The 12,229-nt window shown below is 30.1% G+C and overlaps 1 protein-coding gene across 1 annotated transcript; it reads left to right on the top strand.

Annotated features, from left to right (window-relative positions):
• Positions 1-4,991: 4,991 nt before the first annotated feature.
• On the top strand, positions 4,992-11,748 carry LOC105363059 (putative defense protein 3). The gene is made up of 3 exons (XM_011500631.1): positions 4,992-5,268; positions 10,977-11,184; positions 11,685-11,748. The coding sequence occupies exons 1-3, from the start codon at positions 5,064-5,066 to the stop codon at positions 11,746-11,748; spliced, it is 477 nt and encodes a 158-aa protein (XP_011498933.1). The 5' UTR covers positions 4,992-5,063.
• The last annotated feature ends 481 nt before the right edge of the window (positions 11,749-12,229 follow it).

Raw genomic sequence — 12,229 nt, 5'->3', positions numbered from 1 at the left:
GGGAGGATATTAAGAGGACTGAAACACGCAATGCAATGTTGGCTGTCACGCACTGTTTAGTCGACGAAGAAAATTTTCTCTCTTTTTCCACTTCCTAGTCGAATAATTCAATACGTAATGTTGTATGTTTTTGAACTCACGCGGTCATGAAGTCTCACGTATCTTTATTATATATTGCAACAAAATATTTGTATGTAATGAAGTAAATAGTTATTTTTATACCACTAATGGCATAGAACTGTATAAAATATAAATCATATTCGTTAATTATTGAGAATATATTTATTCAATTTAGTATAAAATAAACTGCTTTTCAACCTACCGTGGATTTATCCCTTTAAATATATCGTTAAAATAATTTTTATTACATGATAATTCAATATTGTAATTCAATTAAATGTGGTATCTTTCAATGTAGTCTGATTTACAAAATGTAGAAGTAAGTATTATAAAATAGTTTAATGTTAGCAAAGATCAACAATCATAGCAACTGTCGAATTATTTATATATAATTATTTAAATTTGTATTATGTGAAAAATTGTCAATCAATATTTGGAGTAGGACTTTGATTATTCATATACTGATAATGTTATTATAAATTACATATTTATAATGTACGAGTATGGTTGTGCGTAAAGATCATTGTACGTAATATAAAAAAACGGATCACAAGATTGGGTGTTTGACTCTTTTTACAAAACAGATAATATTCAATGAAGGATTCATTTTGTATTTTTGTATAGAAATATGTGTGTATTTTGATAAAAATCCGAAATTTATGTTGCAATAAATATTTCATTGTCGAAAAATGGATGTAAAATATTCGTTGATATACTGTTCGTCCTCTATTTATTTTCTTAAATTTTTTGAATAATTTTTGTTATTTTTATGTAATAATTTAAGAGCGAAATAATTCAAGGCATTCCAAAACCTAATTGGGATGTATGATTCCATGTTTAATGAAAATACCTTTTATGATAAATTAAAATATAAGTTTATAGTTCTTTTACATTTACATATGCATGCTTTGATAGCTGAATTAAACTTGAAATAATTTTATAACTCCGAATAAAAATATTTACCACGACATTATCGAAATTTATGTATTTATGCTACTACATTTTATAAAATCAAACATTTATTAGAATGTAAAAATATAAGGCAACAAGAACAGAATGATAAAGTATAATGATTTTAAAATTTCAAATAAAAATGTTATTACTTTTAATATTATGAATGTATTTATTTAATAAACTTAGAATGCTATATTAAAAATTTTTTTCTTTTTCTGTTATACACGTGCATCACTCTTTTACAAAACAATTGATATTCACAAACGGATTAATTTTCTATTTTATTTTTATATACGAGTATGTGAAATGCACGCCAATGGTTGTTTAACGTAAATTTAATTGTTAACTTAAAAATTTATTATTCGCCGAATAATTTTCTAGTTAGAGTCGGCGGGAGGCCTTTTACAATGACGATTTACTTCCATTGTATTAAAAAAAAAAAAGCGTCGATCCCAAGTCCGAAGACTATTTATTTCTACACATTGCTGTTCTTGTAAAATACCACAACTCAAAACCTTACGCTTAATCCTTAATTTAAAACATAAAATATCATTGATGCCATTCACTATCTGCTCTTTGTATGCATTTCCGCAACTTCTATCCCGACAAGGCCAATTTTGGCATAAGCCGATCAATAATTCTGTCGCCGTCACTGTCTCCCGTTTTTTTCGCTCACACTACCGTGTTCTACAACTAGACATTTCAATGTCCAATTTCCTCGAAAAACGCTCTCCAGTTTCGTCGGAGTCTCCTTAAAAAATGATTCGAGGACATAATGACTGAGGAATCGCTAGCGTACCAGTGCAAAGTATTCAAATTCAATTTCAACCTAATAAATCTCATTCGAGATGCACGCGGTTTGAGTTAGCAACGAAGCCCCGAAGTTTCTTGGAATCGCGGCTAGAAAAGTAAGTTTAAGTACCATCGCTCGTTAAACTGACGATAACTTTACACGTTATGTTTCATTTAAATGTAACGACGAGCCTCGCCCATTCAAATTCTAGGCGTGGCTCAACTAGGTGGTGGTTATGTTTGTTAACCCCCTGGTGATCCCTTTCGAGTTACTTTCAGGTTTTACGCACCCCTAACGAACCGACGACGATTAGGAAATAGAATGGCATATATTAAAAATAGATGTATTGTTAAGCAAGACCTTAGACTTTGGAAAAATAAGCTAGTCGATCGTTTAGATCGTATTAGTATAGAAATTTGCGATATAGTTTTGCCGTCCCTCGCGCTTACCGAATGAGACGAATCGCAAAAAGCAAAAAATTTCCTTCCCGTAGTTTGCTGACAGGTATTAAAGTAGGGATAACGAAATATTTCAAAAGAATTAAATTTTACGTACTTTGCTTTTCCTCTATGTTCTTTCAAATGGAATTAATTAATGTTAAATGACTATTTGTTAAAATATATTATTTGGCATTATTTGTTTATCCAATAAAGCAGTTTATGTTTAAAATTTAAATGTATATGCATGTGTGCGTGTGCGTGTGGGCGCGCGTGTGTGCGTAGGTGAATACTATATTTTTCAATAGAGAAGCGTATTAACTCGTTTTATAACAATTTCCAATGTGTATAATACGTATCAGTTAACTGATTATGTAGACATTAAATTAAATATTTATACATACTAATATTGAATTAAGTTTCCATTTTAAATACTTTGTGCATTTATATGAATAATTATAAGTAAATAAGAAAATGACGACAAATTTTATTTGAATTTTTTCAGCAAACCTATGTATTTTTTGAAAACTCTATATAAAATAAGAAGAAAGATGAATAATAATAATAAATAAGTATGTGATTGTGTATTAAAAGATGTTTACTAGCGTCGATGAAATGCGCTTATATTGGCAAATATAACTTTATAATTTTTTTCAAGTAGACAAAACAAAATAATTTCTTTCAAATACATAATTTATGTTAAAAGATTCATTATTAATGTTGACCTTAATATGAGAAATTTCAATGAAACGATACAATATATAAAAAGTCAATTAAGTATGGTATTTTCCCAAATATAGTTTACATTGTTAACGGCAAATTACGGAATATACGAAAGAATTCCTTCTCGAATCAATTTATTAACGGATAGTTGAATATTACGGAATAATCATTATGATGAAGACCAATACACTTACATATATATATATATATATATATATATATATATGTGTGTGTGTGTGTGTGTGTGTGTGTGCGCGCGCGCGCGCGCGTGAGTGTGCGCGCGATATTTGTTTCAGTCGTACTAATGAATTGTTTTGCCTGCGGCCAATGCCTTGTACGGATCAACATTTGTGGCATATATTCGTATTTTAAAATGTATTAAAAAAAAACACAACGAAGCAAAAGAAAAACAAAAATTGGAAAATTCTTCAACGAATAGTGAGTAAGGGAATGAAACTTCAAGAATAAAGCAAAATCGGTGCCGGTTGACGCATAGTAAAGTATATGAGCGCCAAGGTACACCGCGGATTCTCGTGGGGAGTGAAAGTGACAATTAGCAATGGAGAATCCAGTCCAGCTGTGGCGTCATTCGATGGTGGGATCCGTGCAAGATTTTATAAAGGCTGGCGAAGTACGGCAACCCAGAACCGGCCTCAGTGTCCGTCCACTTCATTTGAAAGTGAGAACTCTGTTGTTCCTCCGTCGTGCCGGTAAAAACGGCTTTTCTTCACTACTGTAATCGCACTTGAAGGCAAGGCAGGCTCGTAAGTTCCATATCCTATTATTTATTTATAAACATTTCTTCGCGCCCTAACAATTCAACGTTGAAGTTAATATCTCTCCTTTCCTATTGCATCGTTCGTATCCAATTTAATATTGATTAATGCGATGATATTGTGTGGCTAATCCTAGTAAATGGAGTAGAAAATAAAAGATTCGGGCAAACGTAGAATATATGAAGGGCGAAGGATGCTTTTGGTTGGTATTATTGCTATACCAAAGTATATTGCTGGCAAATAATATTGTATAGTGAAATATTAAAGCAAATTCAAATGATACTGAAAGTATTTCTTTTTTTTTTCTTTTATGCATTTTCTTTATAATAATTTTTATTTTTAATTAAATTTCTCCAATGAGCGAGAAACCATCTAAAATTTCCAATAATTAGTATCTATAATCTGTACAAAATTAAGATATTAAACTAATGTTTATTCACGAATAAATGGTATAAATGGTGATTTCATTTATTTCTTTATTTATTTTTGTTTCATTTTTGTTAACGACGAAATTTTACTTTATATTGCAATTTTAATATATATTAACAATTTTTACACTTAAGAGTCGAATTTAAAAGAAATAATTTTTCCAATTCCTAGAGCGTGAAGAAATAGAAGAACGATTATGGTGAATAAATAATGCGGATAAAAAACGAAAAAAGTGATCGTTAAATTTTATTTTTTCAGAATTTTTCATGAAATGTAAAATGAAAAGCAAATTATTCTCTACTATAAACCGTCAACTGTAGAAAATATTTATCAAGTAATAATTATAAAAAAGTAAAGTATGTAATAATGTTTGTAATTACAATTATCGACCCTTTATGAAAACGAATTAAAGATGATTTATCACAAAGCTTGATAAATATTAATAATATCAAAAGTAATTGCTCTAAAAAAGGATTTCAAGCAAATGAACGTAATTTTTAATTTGTCATAATTGCATAATAATGCGCATATGGATTATGGTTGTCCAATACTAAAGTCCAATACTAAAATGTCCAATACTATAAGGGTGATGAGTGGGTAGGGGAGAAGTGGGAAGGGATAAAATAGTGAAGCATAAAATACTTCTTTCCATTATGAAAAATATGTCTTTGACGAAAAGTACTTCGCCGTCCTTTCCTACATTGACATTTAAATGAACACGAAGCTAGCAATGCATCCAATTGAAATGCCAGGAACAAGTTTTCAGACGAATCGAGGTGCAAAGTCCAAAGGTAACGGCACATTAACCAAGAAACACATCCAAGAAGCAAAATGTTCACCGCGACGGTTACCTTGGCGTTAAGCCTACTGGTGATTGGCACCAATGGATTCCCGGATGGAGCACCAGTCGATGCCTGCGTTAAACCGAGACCAAATCAGCCGTACCACGGACAGACAAGGCCTCAGCCACTTTCGACGAATCCTTACCAGTTGATTGCCTCGAGTGGATTTTACGAACCAGGATCACAAATTACCGGTGAGTCCGTCACTTTTCGTGGCAACTTTAACGTTGCCTTACTCGATCAATGATTGTTATTAGTCTCATTTAGTGACTCGCTCGATCGTCCAGTTAATGAGTAAGTATTATTACGTCAGCGCTTTGTTTTGCGTGGATAGAGAGCAAATATTTTGCTTACGAACAAAGGAATGAGTAGCGTAAAAAAAAATCGATTTTTCGTTGACAGGAAAGTTGCTTTCATGTTGTATTATGAAAATGGATTTTAATATATGTAGTTTCATGAAACGTGAAAGTTTTATGGATTTTCTTATAAAAAGTGATTTAGAGGGAAATTATATACATTGAAGAAAGAACGAAGAAAGAGTCTTTTAGCTGAAAGTATATAATATTTAGTTTAAATTGAAAATATAACAATGTATTGTAAGATTATAATTTTTAAATCTGTTTTTTTTTATGGATTCTCTATTGTATTGTAAAAGTAAGTATTTGCAGTTGTTGATTCATAATCAATTATGCCAATAATTTAAATTTTTATTCTTTTAATCTTTTAACTCGCGCCTATGTACGTGTGCAAAATGCTCATTTATAGAATATATATAATTTATTTTTATATAAATAATTCGTTTTTTTTTAATATTAGTTATGTTAATTCCTAAGATTTATGTATCTCTTGATACTAGAGATGTATGGTTTTTTTGTTTTTTTTTTTTAATTTTTTCAATAATTTTCAACGCTATTTTTCCATAAAAGCGAGACAATGTATGTAATAATAGAGCGAATTAATTATATTGTGAGAAATATATATTTTTTTAAATAAAATGAAATTGCATAGAGAGAAAAGCATTCAGAGATCAATAATTCATCGTTCTACTATTGCATAAATATAGATTACATGAATTTTTTATTTTCGACAGTTATAAAAATTGTGCATATTTTTGCTTTTTATTTGATTATGATGGAATATAATGAATTCCAATCAAATAATATTTATTATAAAATCGTATCTTGCATTAAATTAATTCTTATCAAAAAATTTTTCAAAAACGAAATAATCGAAGTAGACGAAATAATCTGTTTATTTGCTTATTTGAAAATTAATGTATTTGATATCTTTTGTTACATTAGCTCTCTTTTTCAGTATTATTTATGTATAATTTATTACTTTTATGTATGCAATAAATATTTATAGACTATCTTGTATGCAGCATTTTCACATGCTTTTCAATTCTAACGATGAACGATTTCTTTTTACCAGATGCTTAAATAATTGTATCGTTTAATAAATATTTTAAATGGTGATTTGTCTTTTCATCATGATTTTAGAAACAATGTACGAGACGCTAATGAACCGGATTTGGTTGAGTTGACAATAAACTCATTTTCAAATGGCGTTTCTAATACAATATTTTTCATTTTCTAACAGTCAATTATAATTAATTAGGAAAAGACATCTAATAATAATATATTGATTCAATTATCACACTAATCCATTACTTGTGAAATAGACATTTTAATTTACTTTAACTAATATCATTAGGGTGCGCGATTTACATTATCTTCACAAACATGAAAAACTAATTAATAATTGATCATATAAAAGGAGCTGGGAGTTTATAGAGGGAAAACAGACCAAATACTTTGTAAAATTTTGCACAATTTTTTTTAACATTATTTTATCGTATTTGCCAAGTGTGACATATCGTTAGTTACGAACATTTCATGCTTTTCTTTCTATTATTTTTTTCTCGTTTAATCCTCCATCCATAATAAGTATTAAATTTCATGTCTGTTCGTTAATTGTAGCGTAGTGACAGAAACAAAATATTCATTGTCGAAGTAAAAATATTACAAATTGTTATGTAAGCTTGGAAACTTCACTCTTCTTGTCCTCGTGCATCATTCCCAATGATGAAGATAAAATCCAGAGTTACGTGCATGGAAATATAATGGATGTTTCTTTAATTGCAGTTGGAATCATTCGAAAGGTATTTAATGGAGTTTAATAGCTAGTTTGCGAGCAGTGTCGTGCCGCGCCATGCACACGTTTGTGCACATGTTTATATACACGTAGAAGATCCATTATCGATTTCGCTAGAATAGTTAGATGTGTGTATTGCGCGGTCGTAATGTAAGATGGACAAGTGAATACACAGGATATTATCACTGAGCTCGGGTTGTATCACCTTGTACTTTCAGTATGAGCTTATTGATATATTGTCCAGGATGAATTCACGTAACAAAATGTTTGTTCGATAATGATACACATAGTGAAACAATAATATTTAGATAATATAATAGCGGATTTTTTCACTATTATTTTACTTCAATGTTAATCTCCTTAAATGCATTACACAACGCTTGTCCATATGAACAATATCATCCAATAATTAACGGAAGCACTCATCGTAATAATTTGCATATTTCATCTACATACTAATATAGTTATTATCATTAAACTTTCATCACCCTAGATTTTATTTATTTATTGCATTTTATTGCATTTTAATTCGAGAGAGTAAATTAAGTAAGTTTCTTATTGCTATTATAAGAAGTACTCTTGAAATAAATAAGAAGAATTATTATTCACTATTGATAGCTATAACAAGAAATGTTATTAATATTGTTAATTAAATTGTAGATATTTTTTGTACTTATATAATATAATCTCATGGTCCATGTTGTGGTTTAATGTTAACCATATTTCAAGGAAATTTCAGCTAATATTTGAAAATTGTAAAATTAATTATATTTAGTCAAACCCATAGTTACATAGTATGTAAAAATAATAATTTTATTACCGATATGTATTTTTTGTTTGTTTGGTATTTTTTTTTTTTTTTTTTTTTGTTAGTAACGATGTATTATAAAGTTATAACAAAGTCATTTCGGAAATCCATGTATTGTAGTAGAAAATCATCGAGTAAATGCGGCTAAAGTACAAAGTTCTTGATAAAAAACTCAACAGAGCACGTATAAAATAATAAATAGAAGATAATATCTTTCTGTTCTTTATCTCTTTTGATCCGATCAAATTCATTCGGTCATCAAAGCAATGATTTAAAATAGAACTCAAATTAATTGCCTTTATGTGAATTTTTTATTTTTATGATAAATTATATGGGACTGGATTCAAAATTAGAATTTGAAGTATTAAGGCAGAGAAAAATTGATATAAAAAGCGTATTTATAAATTTTGTAATTATTTATTTATTTTATATTTATAATATTTATTTAGTTTTTAGAATATTATATAATGTATTAAAAACAAATAAAAAAAAAACAAAAAAATTAAATTGAATATATCAAATTGATGTACACTAAAAATTTCGCTTTGTCTGTGTAAAAAAAGTCTTGAGAAATAATGTATTGAATTTTTAATATATAATGCATAATAAATGGCAATTCTATATATATTTCCGTTTTCAAATTAAGCACACGCAGATATTTATATTCCTATGGGACGTTTCGAGATAAATGATGTGTCTTTATTGAAAATATCGATATTGGTTTGCAGCTATGTTTAACATAAATAAGGAGAGCGAACGGCTTATTCGGATAAGAATGTGCCGTTCAACGTTCAACATGCGACTTTTCAATTTCATTTCTGTCTCTCTCTCTCTTTCTCTCTCTCTCTCTCTCTCTCTCTCTTTTGTATGTCCTCGATGCCACAGTTATTTAGAGCTTTGAAAAGAAGAAAACTCGAAGGTTGTATTGTATGTAACACGGGTCGCAATATCTGTGATTCCTGCAAAGGAACGTATTTCCGCGTGTCACTCTCGACGTATTGCTCATGCACGTATTAACTTGGTTGGACAGCACAAGTATTTCCAGTATATTATCTATCATTACGACGAATGGATAAAATTATGGAACCTGTGCTCTTTTATGGTCCTCGTGCAAGCGTGCATTGTTAAGTGTAGACTCGATTGCTTTCAATTACTTCCCTTGAATGCCTCATTTCTCGACATAATGTGTATCAGCGTATCTAGGAGATATTCTTTTATCGTTATAATATTTATTCGAGAATAAGAACAAGTAAATAAATGTATGTGTTGGTGTGTTGTATTTCTATATATATATATATATATATATAAATATATTAAAATTAATTGCTCGAATAGGAATTGTTCGTTTTATTTATTTTTTCGTGTTTTGTGTTGCTCTCCTCTTCTTAATCTATTAACAATGAAAAGCAAACCTTTTATTTAGAAATAATAAATATTTACGAAATTATAATTTAATTTATATTGAAAAAAGATGATCAAATGAATCAAAATCAACGGCTTTACTGTCACAATAATTATTGTGAGGTAAAAGTAGATATTTATTCTTTAATCTTTATCAAAAAGTAAATAAACTGCTAATTTCATATATTGATATGTGTAAAACGCTCACATTATAAGATTTAGTAGAAAAAAAATCTGAATCGATCAAGAGAACTTTAATTGAGAGTACAAAAAGAGATAATGATAGAAGGAAGAAAGATTACTAATGCTATATCCGTTAAAGGATTGCATGGAATATTTCATAATTAAATTGAAATATAAAGTCTTACCATAGTTTAAAAGGGAGTAGTAAAATAATTACAAATGACATATACAAAGTATTAAAATTAATTTATGTTTGAAATATAACTGCTTTAACGATACAAGAAGGGAGTATTGTATAATTAGTGGGAAAATTGCATAATTTGAAAGTAAATGAAGTCTTTGTTCGGTATTGTATGATGAAACCATATAAAAATAAACTACATAAAAATTATGTATTTAGTTGAAGTGTAAAATGAAATGAAAGTAATTTGGTTTTGAGAAAATGTAAATTAAGACGACGGCAAGACGATAATATCGTAATAAATTAAAAATTGCATAATATGATAAAGTAATTCGATGTAATACCGGCATAATCATGAAATTTTAGTTTGTAATGCCAATGAAATATTAGGAGTAATGCATAATGTATAAATTAATTATGAATATATATTAACAATATAAATACGCGATATACAAATTAAATATAAATACATAGATGTTATTATTAATATTAAATATAGGTTTGTTTTTGTTTTCTTATTAATTCAACAATGCTTTTGAATTTGAATTTTCAATCTTTCTTTAATGCTACTTTGATATAAAAAAAAAAAAAGATAATAAAATAACACAACTTCGAACCTCTGATTAATTACGTTAATACATAGAATACAATTAATCTTTTATGAACAATGTAGGTCAAGTATCACAATATTGGAGAACTTTCTTTGAATGTTTTATCAGCTAAAGTAAACAAATAAATTGCAAGTGCGAATGTATCGGTGTGCTTTTATTTTATCCTACTCAAAGTACGTGTACGCGTTTCGCATAAAACTATGCAAGTTTTTTTTTTGCCTACAACCCAACTCATAGTATTTTGTTTTCTTTCGCTTAATTATCTTATTAGAATTTATTAAGTTAATAGTGAAAAGATAGTTTCAAAGTTTTGGTAACACGGAGTTTTCCAATAACAAATCCTAACCTAAACTTATGACAATGAATTGGAGCATAATTTTCAAATTAAATGGAAACTCCTGGCCAACTCGGTTCATTAAAATTCATCTAAATATATATCATCAATCTCGCGTTAGTGAGATTTTGTTTATTTTGTTTTTACTACGATAATATTATACAAATGCGCGTCTGAGTAAAGACAAGTAGAAAAAGCTCTAACGACAAGCGATCTTTTGGCATCGACAGTGAGCATTCGGGGCGACAACTTCAAGGGCTTCTTCCTGCAGGCCCGCGACGCCCGCACGAATGAATGGGTCGGTTCGTGGGCCCAAACTGAGAATACGAAAGCGCACTCGGAGTGCAGTGCTGTGACCCATGCGGATCCACGGACCAAGCAGTGGGCGACCCTCGTCTGGAATGCTCCTCTCAATGCCCGCGGGCCCATATACTTCACGTGAGTCCCGCTTAAATGGCCTCTTGTTCCATTCCTTGGGCCTTTAACCAGAGCCTCGGTGCATTGCTTCATAAGGCTTTACTCATGCTTTTCAATCTCATTCACCTACTTCTTGATCTGTGGAACTTTAACGTCATTCGTTGGCCGCGATCGTGGAACTAAAATCGTGCCGTCGAAGCCGGTGAATTGAAAAATGAATCGCTATTTTTCATAAGACACGACACGACGTCTGGCCAACAAAGGACGTCGTGCCAAGTCGAGTCAATGAGCTCGAGTATCCATCTGTTATGCTACCATCAGGAGCCCGAATATCCGTTTCATATTTTCACGAGGAAAATTTCATCGGCAGCTCATCCTCTCCTTAGTCACGCTCCATTCCCAATAATCCTGCCCATAATCCTCCTTAAGCAAACGAAATATTTCCTTAGCACGCGCGTGCGCGCTGAATGGCTTAGTGCATCGCTTAGACAGTGATTGTTAATTGTATTAATTTGTTGTAGGGGGAGTATTTTGAAAGACTACTCGACATACTGGGCGGATATTACATCTCAGGTCGCCAAGTGAATCAAGCCAATAGAGTTACGACGATTTAAGGAGAATCCTTTGTTTGTAAAGGAAATGCAACGAAGTCTCTTACGCATAATACATTTTTACAGTGAAAGAATTATATTTGTATAATATGTGCATTATTTTCTTAATTTAAAAATATAAAACTTATTTATAATACCACAATGTTAAAATTTGTGTGGAAACTTTTATTCGTCGATTAGAAAAGCGCGTAGCCGCGGACTATTCGATCTTATGGATATTTCACAAGTTGCTGATGTTGGATGTTGTTGTCGGGAAACTTGTTCGTTGATAGATGTAAGTCACAACGAATTTTCAATTTCGCAATTTATAAAAACACGTGTCAAACATATTATTAACACGTTATTGAGAAAGCGTAATTAAAACTTATTAATCAAATGGATTTATTTATAAATAATACATTCGGAAAAAGTTTATCGATTCATTTCAATTTTAGGCGATCTCTCCTACACACTAT

Source organism: Ceratosolen solmsi, unplaced genomic scaffold, assembly GCF_000503995.2.
Source record: "Ceratosolen solmsi marchali unplaced genomic scaffold, CerSol_1.0 scaffold56, whole genome shotgun sequence".
Classification (NCBI taxonomy): domain Eukaryota; kingdom Metazoa; phylum Arthropoda; class Insecta; order Hymenoptera; family Agaonidae; genus Ceratosolen; species Ceratosolen solmsi.
The sequence above is the reverse complement of the archived record's forward strand: the minus strand, read 5'-3'. Positions and strand labels throughout refer to the sequence as shown.

Bases quoted from the DNA above. Each gene is read 5' to 3' on its own strand.
- LOC105363059 (XM_011500631.1), top strand. From the start codon at position 5,064: ATGTTCACCGCGACGGTTACCTTGGCGTTAAGCCTACTGGTGATTGGC. The intron at 5,269-10,976 runs GTGAGTCCGTCA...TGGCATCGACAG, and splicing joins ACCAGGATCACAAATTACCG to TGAGCATTCGGGGCGACAAC. The intron at 11,185-11,684 runs GTGAGTCCCGCT...AATTTGTTGTAG, and splicing joins CGCGGGCCCATATACTTCAC to GGGGAGTATTTTGAAAGACT.